Source organism: Anser cygnoides, chromosome 25 (assembly GCF_040182565.1).
Source record: "Anser cygnoides isolate HZ-2024a breed goose chromosome 25, Taihu_goose_T2T_genome, whole genome shotgun sequence".
Taxonomy (NCBI): domain Eukaryota; kingdom Metazoa; phylum Chordata; class Aves; order Anseriformes; family Anatidae; genus Anser; species Anser cygnoides.
In genome coordinates this window covers 1,853,314-1,867,167 of record NC_089897.1, presented here as the reverse complement: position 1 = coordinate 1,867,167, position 13,854 = coordinate 1,853,314, and the positions used below count along the sequence as shown (strand labels likewise).

Below are 13,854 nucleotides of genomic sequence, written 5' to 3'. Positions count from 1 at the left end.
TGGTCCCCAGGGATGCGCCCCGGTGCCCCGAGGACGCTCCCCCGGGTTGTGCCCTCGGGATGTGCCCCTGGAACGCGCTCCACGCCCCCGGGATGCGCCCCCTGGATGCGCCCCGTGCCCCTCGGATGCGCCCCCGGGATGCGCCTCGAGCCCTTCCCACGCACCCCGGTGCCCCTCGGATGCGCCCCCGGGATGTGCCCCGAGCCCTTCCCACGCACCCCGGTGCCCCTCGGATGCGCCCCCGGGATGCACTCCGCTCCCCCGGGCTGTGCCTCGGTGCCCATCGGATGCGCCCCCAAGTTGTGCCCCACTGCCCCTGGGATGTGCCCCATTCCCCTCGGATGCGCCCTGTGCCCAAACTGGATGTGCCCCTGGGATATGCCCCGTGGCCTCACCGTGTGCTCCCTGGATGTGCCCCGTGTCCCCAAGGTGCAGCTCTGGGATGTGTTTTGTGCCCCCCCCGTGTGCCCACAGGATGCACCCCCCATCCTCTATAACCCAAGAAGTGTCCCTGGGACATGCCCCGTGCCCACCCATAGGACATGTGCACCCTGGACGCACCCCTGGGACCCCACCTGTACCCCCACCGTGTGCAGCTCAGCACGTACCCCATGCCCCAGGATGTGCCCTGCACCCCTCTGCGCACCCCAAGATGCTCTCAGTGTCCCCCCTGGGATGTGCTCCGTGCCCCAGGATGTGCTCCATGACCCCGCTGTATGCCCCAGGTCCTTGCTGAGCGCACTGGGGTGTGTGATGCACCCCAGGACGTGCTGAGATGCCCCGGGGATGTGCTGTGCCCCCCTTGTTGTGTCCCAGGAAGTCTCCTGGGCTGTTCTGTGCCCCCCAGCTGTGTGCCCAAGGCTGCTCTCCTCTGCCTTCCCTAGCACCACCTCGGTCCTTGCCCCACTGGAGTGCACATGGGGTCTCGTGGGTCCCAGACCCGCACCAGCAGGGCTGGAGGGGTGCAGGCAGGGGGGGGAGGAGCTGCCAGGACCCCCCAGGACACCTGTGAGCACCTCGGGGCCTTTCCCCAGGTGCCAGCGTGGCGGTGCCCTGCAGCCAGGGCCAGCCCGAGCCTCACCCCCACGGCTGCCGAAGGTCAGGGCTGCCCGGGCGTTAATCATTGCCCAGAGCAGCCGGGCTGACGCGGGTGCGAAAAGCTGTGCCATTCCCAGAGCTGTTTTCCTTTCCTCAACCAAATCCCGCACCCATTGAAACACGGAGAGCAAACACCCGGTGGGCAGGGGGTGCCTGGGGGACCTCGGTGGGCTCTGAGGCACTGAGCGAGGCTGGCAGGGGGTGGGCTCGTTCCTGTGACGCTCTGGGTTTCCTTAAGTGGGTTTCCTGGTGGCTGTGCTGGTAATGTTGGGTCGACGGAGGAGCTGGGCTCGGGATTTGGTGTTTTCCCAGAGCTCCTGCTGTTGCGTCAGGGCTCGGTTTGCCCTTGAAGCCCCATGCGAGCAGGGCAGTCTTGGAGAAAGTGGCCCATCCCAGCTCCCCAGGGCTCAGGGCGGAGGAGAGCGGGCAGGATTGGTCCCACCGTGGAAATCCCAGTGCCGTTATTCCACATCTGCTTTGGCCAAAGGAGCTTCTGTACGGCAGGGGGGCATCACCCCTGCGGGAAGGCCACCTGGGGACAGGGCGCATCGTCCCCACCTCCGTGCCATGCCGCCACCTGCGCTGGCACCGCACCCCGGGCAGCGAGGGCATCGCCGTTCCTCCGCGGCAGCCCGGGCAGGTCGGCTGCGATAGGAGAGGCTGCGTCAGCTGGCGGAGGCGCCGGCTATAAAGCGCCCGGCCGCCCGCAGCGGAGCCCTGAACAAGCCCACCATGGCGAGCACGCTGCAGATCGGCCTCCTCCTCTCCCTGCTGCTCCTGGCCCCGGCCCTGGCCGTGCCGCACGAGCGAGGGCTCATCTTTAATTTGGTAAGAGGAGAAAACCCCGTCCTGGCTGCAGCCAGGGTGCGTGGTGCTTGGGGTGCGGAGGTGTCTGCGATGTTTTGGTCTCTGGCGGTGGCTGTGGGGGTGCCCCGAGGTGATGGCTGCAGCCCTGAGAGCAAAACTCACTTGCAGCTGGGGAAACTGAGGCAGGTGGGATGGTGTGCTGGGTTTTGCAGGGTTGTGCGGGATCTCTCCTGCTGCAGAGGGGCAGGGAAGGCTCTTTGTGTCAGTGAGGACTCTCCCTGGGGGGGTCTTGCAGGATATATGGGGGAGAAAGGCTTCCCTGGTGCATCTCAGCCCTAATCCCATGAGCTGGGTAGAAAACAGCGCCTCGGTGGGCCGTACTTTGGGCCAGAATGGGTAAATGCTGCTGGGTCTGCCCAAGCCCCAGCCGAGGAGCAGAGCGATTCCGACACCTGCCCCAACCCCCTGGTTCCACCGCTGTGGTTCTGCGGGGGGGGGTGTGGGGGTGTCCGAGCCAAACGTGGGGCTCACACCTCCCCTCGCCGCTGCAGGACACCGGGGAGCTGTGCCTGCAGAGCGCCCAGTGCAAGAGCGGCTGCTGCCAGCACAACAGCGGGCTGAACCTGGCCCGGTGCGTGCCGAAGGCGGCCGAGTTCCAGGAGTGCTCCCCGAAGGTAGGTGCCTGAGCGACGCGGTGTCCCCAGCCCGTCCCCGTGGGTCACCCTCCAAGGTGGGGGGGGCCGCGATGGCCCCTCTACCGTGCCCCCGTCCCCGCAGAGCCTCTATGGGGTCTACTACAAGTGTCCCTGCGAGAGCGGCTTGACCTGCGAAGCCGACAGGAGCATCGTGGGCTCCATCACCAACAGCGACTTCGGCATCTGCAAGGACAAGCAGAGCACCGCGGCGGCGCGGTGAAGGACGTGAGCCCCCCCCCGGCACCCCCAGAACGAGCCTGGTGGGGCTGGGGGCTCTAGTAAAGAGCATTTCTGCTGTCGCAAGCCGGCGTTTTCACTCCATGCATCCTGGCACGGGGCAGGGGCGGCAGGGCCAGAAGGTCCTGGGAAAGCCGCGGGGAGACGGCTCTGTGTTTGCGCACACACGCGGCGTGTGAAAACGGGTATTGATCAGGGCTGCGGGCGAACGATAAGCCGGGGGGGTGAGCTCTGCTTGGGGGGGGCATTCAGGAAAAGGGTGCAGGGGGCGGCCGTGAGGGAGCCGTGCTGGGTTTTATTTGCATCTGCGAGCACAGAGGCCGTGAGCGTCCCCTAGAAAATGGATTCGCCGGAGGGCGAGACGTGGAGCGAGGCGGCGCTGCCTGCGCCGTGCTTGCCCAGGGCGGCGGCGGCGATCTCCGCATCCAGCTTGTACAACCACAGGCTCATGATGAGTTTGCACGCCTGGAGCTGCACTCTCTCCTCGGGGTGGACGAACATGACCAGGAGGTGTTCGTCCAGGTGGGAGTTCTCGCCGAAAAGGACCTCGTAGAGGGAGCAGCTGCCGCTCTTGGGGCTCTTGCTCGGGCGGCGGGGCTTCGCGCAGCCCCCGTGCAGCACCTCCACCAGCAGCAGCATCTCGCAGAGCAGCTTCCCCGGCTGCGAGTTGTTCATGAGGCTCAGGAATTCGGGCCGGACCTGGCCGAGGAGATGCTGGGAGCCAGCGGCCAAGCTGGGGGCAGCCCCGGGGTGGAAACGAGGATGCAAATCCCCTGCAAATCCCACCGGCTGCGGGGCCGGGGGCCGTACCTGGCAGTTGAGGATGTCGGGCAGGAGCTCTTCCTTGCGGGACAGCGCGATGAGCAGCCTGAGGACCTGCAGCTGCAGAAACACCGGGGATGCGGCTGGGAGGGTGGGCACCATGCGGGGGGGTCCCCGCCGGGCGCGGGGGGCGGCGTACCTGGATGGCGTAGTTGTCCCACTGCAGGAAGCCCAGCAGGTTCGGCACCGCGCGGCGCAGCAGCGGCTCGATGTTGGGGGGCACGGGCAGCGCGTTGAGCAGCCGCAGCGCCACCACCTGCACCTCCGTGTCCCGGGAGGAGATGACCAGATCCAGGATCTTGGGGTAGTAATCCTGCGGGGACGGGGCGGGGGGTGCTCAGGGAGCAGTGCGCAGCCGGCCGGGGGGGGCCGCAAGGGGCCGGGGGGGGGAAGCACTGACTTGGACTTGGGCAGTGAACAGGGACCGGGTGGCAAAAGCCCTGAGGGTGTTCAGCGCCTGGACCTTGGTGTCCCCGTTGTGGTCGTCCAGGCAGGAGGCCACCAGCTGGATGTGCTCCGGGCTGCAGGTGGGGTTCTGGAGGGAGGCCAGGCCGGGATGGGATGGGGGTGGGATGGGGGTGGAGATGGGGATGGGATGGGATGGGATGGGATGGGATGGGATGGGATAGGATAGGGAGGAGATGGGGATGGGGATGGGGATGGGAACCGCAGCACCCCGGAGCACAGCGGGGTGCCCTTGTGCTGTCCCCGCAGCGCCCTTCACCTTCGCGTCCATCAGGTAGACGCAGCGGGTGATGCTGCGCAGGATGGCGCTGCGGGACCGGCCGTCCTGCTGCGCCCTCAGCATTTCCAGCAGCTCCTCGCAGACCCTCCTGCTCAGAACCTCCTCCACGGGCAGCCCTGGGAGCAAGCGGGGAGCCGCGGTCGCACCGGGGCGGCGCACGGTTCCCACGGGGAACCCAAATTTTCCTTCGGGCTCACGTCCCACGGGAGGGGAAACTGAGGCACGGGCAGGGAGGTGGCAGAGGGGGGACCCCTCCCACCCACCGTCCTGGTGGTCCGGGCTTTCCAGCCGGTAGCGGTCGGTGCCGCCGGGCGCGCTGCTCAACGCCTCGGCCACGGTCCTGTAGAGGAGGTAGACGGCCCCGGCGCCCGTGGCCACGCTCAGGACGTGCCGCCCCGTCCAGGTCCCCCAGCACGCCGCCATCCCCGGCACCGCAGCCCCCCGAGCCCCACGGGACCGGGGCGGCTCCTGGAAGCAGAATCGTCCCCGGGGTGCGGAGCCTTGTGAGGTCAGGGTCGGGGTGCGCGTGGTCACCGAGGTGCCCCCCCCTCCAGGCTCGGCCGGAGGAGCCCCCCCCACCCCCCCGCCCCGTGCTGTCACCTTGTCACACCACCCCGGGGACACGAAGCCACTGAGCTGGGGACGTGGGGTGGGGTGGGGTGAGCCCAGGGGAGCACCCGTGTCCCGTGGGGGGGACCTGACCCTCTGCGCCCGGCGTGGGGGGGGTGGCACTGTGCCTGGACACCCGCTGGGACACGGGGCTGGGGACGAGGAGCTTGGGGCAGGGGACGAGGGACACATGGCAGGGGACAGGGGACACATGGTAAGGGACAAGGGGCATAGGGAAGGGGACAAGGGGCATAGGGAAGGGGACATGGAACATGGGGCAGGGGGCATGGGACAAATGGCAGGGGGCGAGGACATGGGGTAGGGGACATGGGACACAGGGAAGGGGACGAGGGACACGGGGAAGGGGACAAGGGACAGGGGGAAGGGGACCTGGGACACACGGCAGGGGACAAGGGACGCAGGACATGGGGTGGGGGACATGGGCCATGCGGCAGGGCCATGGGACATGGCACATATCCCCAGCCCTGCCGCCTGCTCGGGGCTCAGCACCCCAAGGTGCCAGCAGGGAGGTGCTGCCCCCCCCCCCCCCCCCTCCCACCAGTGCACTTACTGGGCATACTGGGAGCGCCGCCAGGGGCTCTGCACCCTTGGCATGGGCAGGATGCGGCCAGCGCAGGCAGGACCAGCAGAGGGCAGCCCCCACCTCCCCGAGCACCCCCCCCAGAGCCCTGCGGACCCCCCCAGCCCCATTCCGGGGGGGGATGCTCAGCCTCGGGGGCCCTACGGTGCTCCCTGAGCCCCTCTTTCGGGGTCACCCCTCACCAGATTGGGGGGCGCCAGTGTTGGGGGCACAGCCTGGGCCGTGCCCTGTATATGATGGAGATTTCTTTTTTTAGGGGGGGGACATCTTCCTGGCCCTGGCAGGGAAATACTGGAGAGGTGGGAAGAGTTTGGGGGGGGTTAGGGGAGGGTCGCAGCCCCCCCCCAAAAAATAACAACTAAACCCTAATCCTATTCGTGGGTGAGCAGCGGCTCAATTTTGGCAGCTCCCCGCGGGTGAGCGCTGGCGCGAGCCGAGAAGCAGCCGCCTGACTCACGGCGTTGACAAACACAGGAAGGGGCCCCGGCGCGTGTGGGGTGCTGCAAGCCCCGGGGGGGGCACCCCGACCTTGGGGGGGGGGGGGGGGAATGCACAGAGCATCCGTGTGCTGGCAGATGGTGCTTCCATCCCCCAAAAATGCAAGATATTTTTTTTGGGGGGGGGGGGATGCCGCCGCGTCCCCCCCCAGCTCCGTTCGGAGCTGGGGGGGGACGCGGCGGCATCCCCCCCCCCCCAAAAAAAAATAAAATAAAAAAATTGCCCTGGGGAGGATTGAGGGATGCCCCCACCTCCAGCACTGCTTTGCATGGCAAAGCGATGCAAACGGGGGCAAACCCATAACCGCCCCCCCCCCCCCCCAAAAAAACAAAACCACGCGCCCCGCTTTGCACCGCAGCGGGATGCCCACGACGGTTTGACCCCCCGCTCCCCCCCCCAGCGCCCCAAAACCACCCCGCACACCCCCCCCCCCTTAAAGCCAATCGAGGGGCACCGGCGTGGGGGGACACCCGCGGCGACGTTCCCGCGCCCCCGCCGCCGTGTCCCCCCCCCGTGTCCCCCCCCCCCGCCGGGGCTGTTTTTAACACGAGGGTACAGGATGTTCTGCTCGCTCTTGCACACAGCCTCGCTCCCGCTCCCCAACCTCCCTCCTCCCTCGCTCCCCCCCCCTTTCCTGCCGGCCCCATGGCCTTCACCTCGTCTTCGCCGCGCTGCTTTAACCCTTTTTCTTGCAGAAGCTTGGCTCCCCTCGCCGTTAGTGCCGTCCTTCGTGCAAGTACGGCCCCTTCATTATTCTTACCTCTGTTATTATTGTCATTCCTGTTATTATCCTTACCATTGGTGTTATTACTATCGCTATTACTATTGCTGTTACCGTTATTACTATTACTGTTATTACCATTGCTACTATTATTATTACCATTACTGTTATTATTATCACCATTGCCGTTATTATTATTACCATTACTGTTCCTTTTATTATTGTTATGAGCAATATTTCCCCGAGGCTCCCTTTCCACCCCCCCCAAGCCCCCCTCAGGGGCTCCCCACGGGGCTCAGGGCACCCCCAGAAGCCGGCCCTCGCCAAAATCCCCCCGCAAGGATCCCCCTGGGAAGGGGGCAGATCCTTCCTGCGTGGCATTGACCCCCCCCAGAGCCCCGGTCCCTGCAGAGGAACCCCCCCACGGCGGCATTTTAGCACCCAGCTGGGTGCCCCCCCCCCCGACTGGTGCTGGGCAGGGGCCCGATCCTGCTGCAGGAGCAAAATGAGCACGGGGGCGGCAGCGGGACGGGATCGGCCCCCGTGGCATCGGGGTTCGAGGGTCCCAAGGGATTTAGGGGCTCCACAGAGGGTGCAAGGGGGGGGGGGGGGGTCGTGGATGCACCCCGGGGCTGCCCCAGGAGGGTTTTGGGGCTGGGCCTGATTTTTCTCCACCTCCAGATGCGGGGAAGCCCCAAATCCTTGGGCCGCTGCCCAAGTCCACCGCCACGCACCCAAAGCACCCGGGCAGGGGTTGCGGGGGGGGGGGGGGGGGGCGATCCTGCTCCCACGGGGCACCCCCCCGGCCCCGGCCCCTTTTGGGGTTTGCTTCAGTCCCAGCGGGGTTTGCAGAGCCCTGGGGAGAGGGCTCAGGGTTGGCACCGGCACGGCGACGGCGGCGGCGTTTTGAACTTTCGCTGGAGGAAAAACAACCTTTCTAGCAAAAAAAAAAAAAAAGAAAAATTCATGAAAAGCTCTCTGGTTTTCCTCTTCTTGCCAAAACCAATTGTTGAAGATTTTTTTTTTTTTTTCCCCCGGCCTCTCCTGTTTTTGCCTTCGCATGTGGCGGGGGGAACAACGTCGCTCGCGGGTTTTTCTGCCCTTAGGTTCTCCCCCCCCAGAGCTGGAAGAGGGATGGGTGCTGACCCCGCCTGGGTGCTGGCCCTGCATGGGTGCCCCCCCCCCCTCCTGTCCCCTCCTTTAGGGCTGCTGCGTGTTGTAAGGCAGGGCGACATCCCAGGGGATGGAGACGTATGGGGGGGGTCTGGGATGGGGGCACCCCAAAACCACCCGGGGGGGGCGAGCGGTGCCCACCAGTGCCACGTCTGGCCCCGAGCCCCCCCCGGGAGCAGGGCAGGACTCGCTGCTGCTTTCCAGCAGGGTAAAAGCAGAAAAATTCCCCCAAATTCTGAGGGGCTGGGGGCAACGCTGGGGGCTGCACGGGGGTGAGGCGCCAGGGGGTGGTGTGCGGGGGGGGCACACGGGGGGTCGTGCTTGGGGTGATGCTGAAAGGGATGCTGGTGGCTTATGCTGGGGGGGGGGACAGTGGGGGGACAAAATTGGGGCTGGTGCAGTGGGGTACGAGGCTGGGGGTGAGCTGAAAGGGATGATGAGGGTTTATGGGGGGGGGAGACTGGGGGGACAAAATGGGGGGGGCTGTTGTACTGGGGGAGATGCTGGGGGCGATTCCAGGGGGTGATGCTGGGGGTGACACCGGGGGCGATGCAGCCTGGGGAGGGGGTGACACCATCCCTCGGGACCCGAGCAGGGACCCATCCCCTTTACGGGGCCTTTCCAGCACCGGGGAGGGGAATTCCTCCCCACAACCCCCACCCCCCCCCCCGCCCCAGAGAGCAGGCAGCTCCCCCCTAACCCCCCAGGGGGACCCCCCAGGGACCCCCCATCTCCCCCCCAGGGCAGAGGCCGGGGCCGGCCGCAGCCGTGCGGAGTGGTTTCCCTCGCACACCCACTTCCCCGGCCGCTGACTCAGGGCTGTTCCCTGCGCTCCCGCGCCCGGTACATCGCGTCCCCCACGCCGGGCGCCTGGCACGCCGCCCGCCCGCCTCGCCCGCGAGGTGCCGCAGAGCTGCGGGGTCAGGGTCCGGCCTCGCTTGGGAGACCCCCTCCGAGCTCCCCCCTCCAAGCCACGGGCTGCAGGGCAGGGATGGGGTTTTTTTGGGGGGGATTTTTTTTTTTTTTTGGGGTGGGACGCAACCCCAACGTAACCGAGCTGTCCCTGCTGCTACGTGTCCCTATAAGCACTCGGGCACATGGGGGGGGGCTGTGGGGTCCCCACCCCGCAGCACATCCCCGGGGGGCTGCGCCCCTCGCTCCCCACACCAGGAGCGGGCTCAGCACCCTTCACCCCCCCCCCCCGCCACCCAACCACCCAACTCCCCACGGCGGGACGGGGCCAGGGGGCCCCGGCACCGCCAGCCCGGCAGAGGCTGGTACAGTTCGTTACGTCCCGACCGGAATGTACTTTGTGCTACAAGTGGCCCCCGGCCAGCGCGGCGGGGCCGGACGTTATTTATACTCCCCGCTCCGGCCCCGCTGCATCCTGCGCCCGGCGCTCGGGGCGTTATCTCCGGCGGTTTCCCCCCCCCGGCCGGGTGCAGGAGGGAGCCTCGGACCCTTCCCCCCTCTCTCAATTCATTCAGACTCGTGTCGTGTTTAATAATAATACGGATTTTTAATTTTATTTTTTTTTTCCCCCCCGGAGGAGGGAGAACCCAGGGCAATACGCGCGTCCTGCGGCCGGGGAAAAGCCGTCCCGGCGGGAGCTGCTGGAAGGAAACGCCGCCGGCCTCGGGGCCGGGGACATCGATCCAGCCCTGGCTAGAGGCGATGCACGTTCAGATCCCAACCCGGAAATTTTGGGGTTTGAAACGCACGTGGAAAGGCCCAGGGCTGGTGGCGGCGGAGGTGCAGGATCCCAGGGCAGGATCCGGCCTGCGGTGGGGCAGGGGCACAAGGGGGGCGCTGGGTCCCCACGTGTGCGGGTGCCGCGGGTGCCTCGTCCCCGCTCAGCGGCAACGTTTCGCTGCAGGAACCGGGGTCAGAGCTAGGCGAGGAGGCTCGCAGGGCCGGATCTGGCCATGAGCGCATCCGGCCACCTCGCCGGTAGGAAGAATTTGGGGGGATTTCCTGCAGAAAACAGCTCTGCATCCCCTGCGGTCAGGCAGCTCCTCACTGAGCGGGTGTGCTGGCCCTGCTGCCTCCCCCGTGTCCCCACGTCCTTGTGTCCCCATGTCCCCGTGTCCCCATATTCCCATGTCCCCATATCACTACATCCCCATATCCCCACATCCCCGTGTCCCCACATCCCTGTGTCCCCACAACCCTGTGTCCCTACATCCCCATGTCCCCACATCCCCCCCCAGTCCCCACATCCCCATGTCTCCATATCCCCCTGTCCCCGTGTCCCCATGTCCTCGTGTCCCCACATCCCCGTGTCCCCATGTCCCCCCCCATCCCCACGTCCCCCCCAGTCCCCACAACCCCGTGTCCCCATATCCCCCGTCCACGTGTCCCCATGTCCCCGTGTCCCCACATTCCCGTGTCCCCACGTCCCCATATCCCCACGTCCCCCCTATCCCCACGTCCCCCCCAGTCCCCACATCCCTGTGTCCCCATATCCCCCGTCCCCATGTCCCCACGTCCCTGTGTCCCCACATCCCCGTGTCCCCACATCCCCGTGTCCCCATGTCCCCCCCATCCCCACGTCCCCCCCAGTCCCCACATCCCCATGTCCCCATATCCCCCTGTCCCCGTGTCCCCGTGTCCCCATATCCCCCTGTCCCCGTGTCCCCAGATCCCCATGTCCCCGTGTCCCCATGTCCCCAGATCCCCGTGTCCCCACGTCCCCGTGTCCCCACGTCCCCCCACCCCCGTCCCCACGTCCCCCCCGGTCCCCACGTCCCCCCCACCCTCCCGTCCCCGCCGCGGGCGCAGCTGCACCTCCGGCGGCGAGGACGCGGTGTACCCGTGCTGCCTGTTGTGCAACGCCGCCTGCGCCTCCGTAAACACCCGGCTCCCGCGCCGCCGCCGCCGCCACCGCCGCCTCCCCGTTACCCCCCCTTCAACTGGGGCCGAAACCGGGGCACACCCGGGGGGGTGCCGGGGGGGGGGGGCAAAAAGCCGCTTTTCTCCCCAAAATCAGGCTCGGGGATGAAATCCGGGCAGCGGAGGCCGGGATGGATTCGGTCCCGCCGGTGAGCGTGGACCACACGGGGCGGGGGGATCCCCGGGGGGGGATCGATGGAGGCCGGGGCGCTGGAGGAAGCCGGAGAAATGCGATTTGCTTTGATCTCCAACGCGCTCGGCAGATTTCGCTGCTGCGGCTTTCGGGTCCGCAGCCAGCAGCGGGGACGCCGCTCCTCCCCGCTCGCGAGGCAGATCATTGCCGGTTATTTTTAGAAGACACAGATGAATAAAAATATCTCCTGTTTTATTTTATTTTTCCCCCCGCCCTCCCCCCACCCCGTTGCGGCAGCCTCCTCCCCGACGTCGCGCAAGGTGCTCGGGGCCCACCACCGGGACGGCTGTCGGCCGCGGGGTGGGGGTCGGGGCTCTGCCCCCCCCCGAATTTCGGCTGGGGCTGAGGTGTCCCCTGGTCCCTGTCCCTCGGGGACCGGTGACGGCAGCGCGGGCTCCGGCCTCGGGCAGGACGCGTGTGGCCAGCTGGATGGCGAGGGGAACAAGCAGTGCCCCTGGCAGCCTCAGCAGCGCCTTCGGGGATTATTTATGGCATTTCGCTCCCGAGGAGCACATTTCCTCCTGGGACGGGACAGGAGGGACAGGGCACCGGGGTGGGGGTCACGCACCCAGCCCCCGGTGCTGCATCTGCTGCATTTTGTCCAGATTTCTGGACTAAACCCCTAAATCAGGTGATTTTTTTTTTTCCCCTTGCTGCAAAGCTCACGCCACGCCGTGCTGCACCGCGGCCTCATCCCCACCATGCACCCAAGCACCCGAGGCTCCTCGTCCCCTCCGGGCACAGCCCCACCGTGGCCCCTCTCCCACCTTTTCCCCTTCCCTCCATCACCTCCAGCCCCACCGGGTGGTCTCGGGGGGGCTCCGGGGCTCCCACAGCGGCTCCGCTGGTGGCAACCGGAGAAAAAAAAACCCGGCTCAGCTCCGCGGCCCCGCTGCTCCGGAGCGCGGCGGGGTCCGAGCTCGGCGTGGGGTCTTGCACAACGGCTGTGCTGCAACACCCAGGCACGGGCGGGTGAAGCGAGGCCGGAGCTGGAACGGTGAATTTCCTGGCTTTCCAAAGCCTACGTCAGCCCCCGCTCCTTTCATGCACGTCTCAAGCCGAATTTCCTCACGAGCGGGGCTGCGAAGTCGGGGTGGGCGAGGACGGGGCCGCGGCTCCGTACCGGTGCTGGTGTCACGGCCACTGCGAGGCCACTTATTAAGAAAAAAACCACCCCGCCGGTGCTTTCTTCCCATGTATTTTATTATTTTTGTCTCTGCAAACAAACAGATTCACCATTCCCGTGGTGCGAAGCAGGCTGCAGCCCCCGGCACCGCCGCCGGCCTGGTGCAGTTCTGCAGGGCCTCGGCCTCAGCCCCCCCGAAATGCAGCCAGGGAGCTGGGACCCCAAATATTGATCCGGTGGGGAGGAATTGAAAGCTGTCAGAGGGCAGGCAGGAAATATTTGAGGCCAGAGCCCGGAACCAGGCCCTGGGGCAGCGCCTCGCACGGTGCTGGGAGTGCCGGATCCACCGGGGTCACGTTAGGCGGGGGAAAGCTCTCCTAAATGAACCAAATCTGCCACTTTTTTTCCGAAAGCAGGCTTTCGTTTTCACTCCGTGTTGCCATTTAGGGCCGGTTTTAGCTAAATTACAGCTGGCAACGCCTAGTTCAGCAGCGAGGGCAGGCCCGCGGGAGCACCTCGGTGCCGCAGCCCCGTGGGGGATTTTATGGGGTCAGGACGTGGGGAGCGGGTTGGGAGTGGGGGCACCGGGTTGAGCACAATCCCGATAAAATCCCACACATTATAACCCCCCCCCAGTTATCAAACCCCTGGTTTCAATCTGCCTGGGGCTAAACCCCCCCCAGCTCCAGGTTTTTTTGCCCTTCCAGGCCCAGGCGCTGCAATTTCCTGACCAGGCCAAAGCGGCGCTGGGCTCCGCGTTTCCAACGCGCTTCATTTTTCCCTAAAAAAAAGGGGTGTTTCTGAGGCAGCTCGTAGGAAAAATCTGATCAGGGTTACCGCGAACGGGAACATTTCTGCCTGTCCCCACTGCCGGCGTGTCCCCTGGAACAACGCCCCCCCAGCACCAGCTCCCGGGGGGTGTTGTTTATGATTATTATTTATTATTTATTATTTATTATTTATTATTTATTATTTATTATTTATTATTTATTATTTATTATTTATTATTTATTAACTTTTTCGGGGTGCTGGGGTGCCCCTGGAGCATTTCTGGGGCTGGGGTCCCCGGAGGGGCATCACACGGGGCCACTGGTGCTGGGGGCTGGGCTGTGGCAGCACTGGGGGGGGGCTTTGGGGCACCGGGACTGGGGTGGCCTCGGGGGCGTTGCACCCCCCTGGGACATTGCATGGGGGCAAGACCCCCCCCCCCCCGAGGGCATTGCATGGAGCTGTAGCACCCCCCGAGATATTGCATGGGGACAAGACCCCCCCCTGGGGGCGCTGCATGGGGACAAGACCCCCCCCCCCCCCCCCCAGGGAGAATTGCATGGAGCTGCACCCCCTGGGGACATTACACGGGGACAGGGCCCCCCCGGGGGGCATTGCACGGGGCTGAGACCCCCCCTCAGGATTTTTCACGGGGATAAGACCCCCCCCCCCCCCCCCCAGGGGCATTGCACAGGGCCAGGACCCCCCCCCCAACCCATTGCCCCCTCCCCCCCCCAGCAAGTGCTCGGCGCGGGGCGGGCCCGAAGGGGGCGTGGCCAAACCAGAGCACCGCCCCCCTCTGCTTTGCATATCCCCGCCCCCTCGACCAATAAAAAAACCCTCCGCGCCAGACGGGCGGGCGAAAGAAC

The 13,854-nt window shown here is 66.2% G+C and overlaps 2 protein-coding genes across 4 annotated transcripts; one reads left to right on the top strand and one right to left on the bottom strand.

The window, feature by feature from the left end:
- Positions 1–223: 223 nt before the first annotated feature.
- CLPS (colipase) lies at positions 224–2,903 on the top strand. Its single transcript, XM_013196969.3, has 3 exons — positions 224–1,926; positions 2,457–2,579; positions 2,683–2,903. The coding sequence occupies exons 1-3, from the start codon at positions 1,831–1,833 to the stop codon at positions 2,818–2,820; spliced, it is 357 nt and encodes a 118-aa protein (XP_013052423.3). The 5' UTR covers positions 224–1,830; the 3' UTR covers positions 2,821–2,903.
- A 209-nt stretch (positions 2,904–3,112) lies between these two features.
- ARMC12 (armadillo repeat containing 12) lies at positions 3,113–4,953 on the bottom strand. Of its 3 annotated transcripts, none has more exons than XM_048070917.2 (6): positions 4,668–4,950; positions 4,384–4,520; positions 4,060–4,194; positions 3,799–3,972; positions 3,648–3,719; positions 3,113–3,497 (listed from the first exon to the last, which is right to left on the bottom strand). In XM_048070917.2, exons 1-6 carry the CDS (start codon positions 4,825–4,827, stop codon positions 3,171–3,173), a joined length of 1,005 nt encoding a protein of 334 aa, XP_047926874.2. In that variant the 5' UTR covers positions 4,828–4,950; the 3' UTR covers positions 3,113–3,170. The 3 variants fall into 3 exon arrangements, with proteins under 3 accessions (XP_047926874.2, XP_047926876.2, XP_047926875.2); XM_048070919.2 differs by having other exon boundaries at positions 3,113–3,536; positions 4,668–4,944; XM_048070918.2 differs by lacking the exon at positions 4,060–4,194 and having other exon boundaries at positions 3,113–3,536; positions 4,668–4,953.
- Between the last annotated feature and the right edge of the window lie 8,901 nt (positions 4,954–13,854).

Bases quoted from the DNA above. Each gene is read 5' to 3' on its own strand.
- CLPS (XM_013196969.3), top strand. From the start codon at position 1,831: ATGGCGAGCACGCTGCAGATCGGCCTCCTCCTCTCCCTGCTGCTCCTG. The intron at 1,927-2,456 runs GTAAGAGGAGAA...TCGCCGCTGCAG, and splicing joins GAGGGCTCATCTTTAATTTG to GACACCGGGGAGCTGTGCCT. The intron at 2,580-2,682 runs GTAGGTGCCTGA...CCGTCCCCGCAG, and splicing joins TCCAGGAGTGCTCCCCGAAG to AGCCTCTATGGGGTCTACTA.
- ARMC12 (XM_048070919.2), bottom strand. From the start codon at position 4,827: ATGGCGGCGTGCTGGGGGACCTGGACGGGGCGGCACGTCCTGAGCGTG. The intron at 3,973-4,059 runs GTCAGTGCTTCC...CCGTCCCCGCAG, and splicing joins TGTTCACTGCCCAAGTCCAA to GATTACTACCCCAAGATCCT. The intron at 3,537-3,647 runs GTACGGCCCCCG...CTCCTCGGCCAG, and splicing joins CCGACATCCTCAACTGCCAG to GTCCGGCCCGAATTCCTGAG.